Source organism: Chenopodium quinoa, unplaced genomic scaffold, assembly GCF_001683475.1.
Source record: "Chenopodium quinoa cultivar QQ74 unplaced genomic scaffold, ASM168347v1, whole genome shotgun sequence".
NCBI classification, from domain to species: Eukaryota; Viridiplantae; Streptophyta; class Magnoliopsida; order Caryophyllales; family Amaranthaceae; genus Chenopodium; species Chenopodium quinoa.
In genome coordinates this window covers 3171958-3175046 of record NW_018744895.1, presented here as the reverse complement: position 1 = coordinate 3175046, position 3089 = coordinate 3171958, and the positions used below count along the sequence as shown (strand labels likewise).

General features: G+C 47.8%; 1 protein-coding gene across 1 annotated transcript; it reads right to left on the bottom strand.

Moving 5' to 3' along the window:
* Nucleotides 1–676: 676 nt before the first annotated feature.
* LOC110705972 lies at nt 677–2140 on the bottom strand. Its single transcript, XM_021883896.1, has 2 exons — nt 1606–2140; nt 677–1383 (listed from the first exon to the last, which is right to left on the bottom strand). The coding sequence occupies exons 1-2, from the start codon at nt 2138–2140 to the stop codon at nt 677–679; spliced, it is 1242 nt and encodes a 413-aa protein (XP_021739588.1).
* Nucleotides 2141–3089: the final 949 nt, after the last annotated feature.

Genomic DNA, 3089 nt, shown 5'->3' with positions numbered 1-3089 from the left:
AGTGTTTATCATTCTTTGGAAGGTTGTCGAGGCGTTCTTCAGACCAAACGGCATGGCCGTGTAACAATAGAGTCCCTGCTCTGTGACAAAGGCAGTTTTATCTTGATCTTTTTTCTCATAAAGGAATCTGGTGAAAGCCTAAGTAGGCGTCCATGAAGCTCAACAAGGCATGGCCGGCTTTTGAGTCGACCAAGCTGTCGATCTTTGGCAAAGGATAGCTGTCTTTCGGACATGCCTTGTTTAAATCAGTGTAGTCCACACACATGCGCCAAGAACCATTCGGCTTCTTGACTAGCACAACATTTGCAACCCATTCTGGGTAGAAACACTGCCAAATGTATCCCGCATCAAGTAACTTCTTTACCTCAGTGGCGGCAGCCTGGTTTCTTTCTTCACCATGATGCCTTTTCTTCTGTCGTACCGGTTTCTTTTTTGGGTCGACAGCTAGCTTGTGTACCGCCTGGTCTGGACTAATACCTGGCATCTCATGCACCTCAAATGCAAAAATATCTTGGAACTCTTTCAGCAGTTGGCGAAGGTCATTGCCAAGTTCAGTCAAAGCAGTCGTCCTCACCTTAACAGTTCGGTCTGGTCAACTGTCATCGAGGGCGACATATGCGTGCTCCTCAGCTGGCTGAGGGCGGAATTCATTCGGCCGCTCCTCAGCCAGTGATTGCTATTGCTTATGCTTTTTCTTGACCTCCGTCTCGGAGGCTTTTCTCTTCCTGCTGCCTGCCTCTTGGGAAGACGCTTCTTCTATGGCTTTGCCAATTGGGCCGTCTGAAGTTACCATTGTTTTTATGTCAGTGAGGTAACATTCTCTGGCCATTCTCTGGTCCCCCCTTATGGAACCGACTGTTTTGTCATCCTTCTCAAACTTGAGCAACATAAGGGATGGAATGATAACTGCTTTAGAGTCATTAAGGGTGGGGAGCCCAAGGATCATGTTGTAGGCAGTAAGTTCTTCCACAACCAGGAAACGAATGACCATGTGGCGGACCTCGCCTCTCTCACCCAGACGGACGGGCAAGTCAACTTGACCAATCGGATGGACGACTCCCCCTCCAAATCCTACGAGAGGATAGGAGACAGGCTGTATACTCTCAGGCCTGTACTTGAGCTTGGTCAAGCACTTATGGCTGATGAGGTCCGACAAACTCCCTGTATCAATAAGTATCCTGCCGACTCTTTGATTGGCCACTTTACACTCGATGACAATTGGGTCGTCATGCGGCCGTCGAACACCACCCGAATCTTTCTCAGAAATAATAACCTCAGGAAACGAGGTGCCAGAGGTCTCACCCTGATTAACAGAGTTAACATCCAGTTGTCTGATGTTATCCTTGTTTCCCCGAACAGTCGGGCCTCCCCCTGCATAGCCGCCTGTTATTGTATAGATGGAAGCTTCATCAGCGTCAGAGCTGTCGGCCGGCTTCTGTCTTTTTTTCCTGGCCGAGTGATTTTGTTTGGGGGGCTGTTTTCCTTTAGGTTTCTTGACATAAGAGTCCAGATCACCCTTTTTAGCCAACTAATCCAGAAGACGCTTGAGACTAATGCATTCGTTGGTCTCATGCCCAACATCATCATGAAAATGGCAGTGCTTGCCTTGGTTGCGCTTACTAGGATCACCCTTCATAGGTGTCGGCTTCTCAAGTGAGAGTCGGTCCTTAAATTCTTTGAAAATGGTATGATTATCTTTGTTGAAATCATACTTGGGGGAGTATGGAGTGAATTCCTTTCTCTTCTTACTGGACGGCTGACTAGTGGAGTCGGCCATCCAAACATCTTTTCTCTTTTTCTCTTCCTTGGGGGCCGCTTTCTGTGAACGATCCTCCTTTTTCTCAGACCTTTTTTGGTCCCCTTGCTTTCCCATATGACAGAGGTCGACTGCCTGTATGTAGGTCTCGGCCTCCATCATTGCCTCTTGGAGAGTAGCGACTCTTTTTCTAACTAAATCAAATTTGAAGTTCGACCTGTCTTTCAATCCCTTGAAAAAATCAGTATAGGCCACTTCATCCGGCAGGTTGGGCATTTGTATCCTCATCAGATTGAATCTCTTTATGTAGGAGCGTAATCCCTCCTTTTCTCCCTGCTGGATGGCTTCTAGATCAAGAGTCGTCTTCCTGGCAGGTATATTCATGGAAAAGTTTGATGCAAACAAATAAGCCAATGTTCTGAAGTTGTTGACACAGCCGGCCGGCAGGTTGCCGAACCACTGTTGGGCGACTCCCTTCAGAGTGGCAGGAAAACACCTACACCATGTGGCATCGTCCAATCCTTGAAGGTACATTAGATTGGTGAATGCCATCAGGTGATCCTCTAGGTTAGTGGTGCCATCATAGGCGCCTATTAACACATTTTTCACTTTAGTCGGCTGGGCGACTTGTAAAATTTCCTTGGAGAAGGCGGTTGACTGTTCCCAAGTTGAAGAAATTGTAACTGCCAGTCCAAAGGCTGGAGATTCTTAGCCGTCTGACCCCCAAAAGGAGGAGGTGGCAAAAATTAGTGAGTTTGCGGCACATATGGCGGCTGAGTGACATATGGTGCCGACTGTTGTTGATGAGAGCTAGAACCGGAGTGTGCACTGCCTGTCCGGATCTCATAGTTTGACCTTGAATGATTAATAGAAGTGTTTTGGATACTGTCAAGAAAATCAGAAGTGGAGGCCGACTTAGACTGCTGTTGGCTCCTTTTCTGCTGAATCAGCAGTCGGGCGTCTGAGTAGGATTTCTTTGAGTCGTCTAGTTGAACCAGGCGGATTGGTTTCCTTCCCAATGAGGCAGGGATACGGTGCTTGGACAAATTGACTAGAGGTACCCGCCTCTCCTCTTGGCGAGGGTGGGGGGTTGCCTCACGGTCCTTCAATGACTTCTTCTTTCCTGAATAGGAAGGCTTTTTGCTCGACTGCCCTTTTTGGGTAACAACCGTCTTTTTGTTGATGAGATCTTTATTCTCACCCTTGAAACTTCTCATGATGGTCATAAGATCATTCCTTGAAAACAGGAGCTGTCCAGTCGACCGCTTGATGAGAGTCGGCCGAAGGTCTGACTGTTTGGCCTGGACCAGCCTGGTCTTGCCATTCCTGCCTT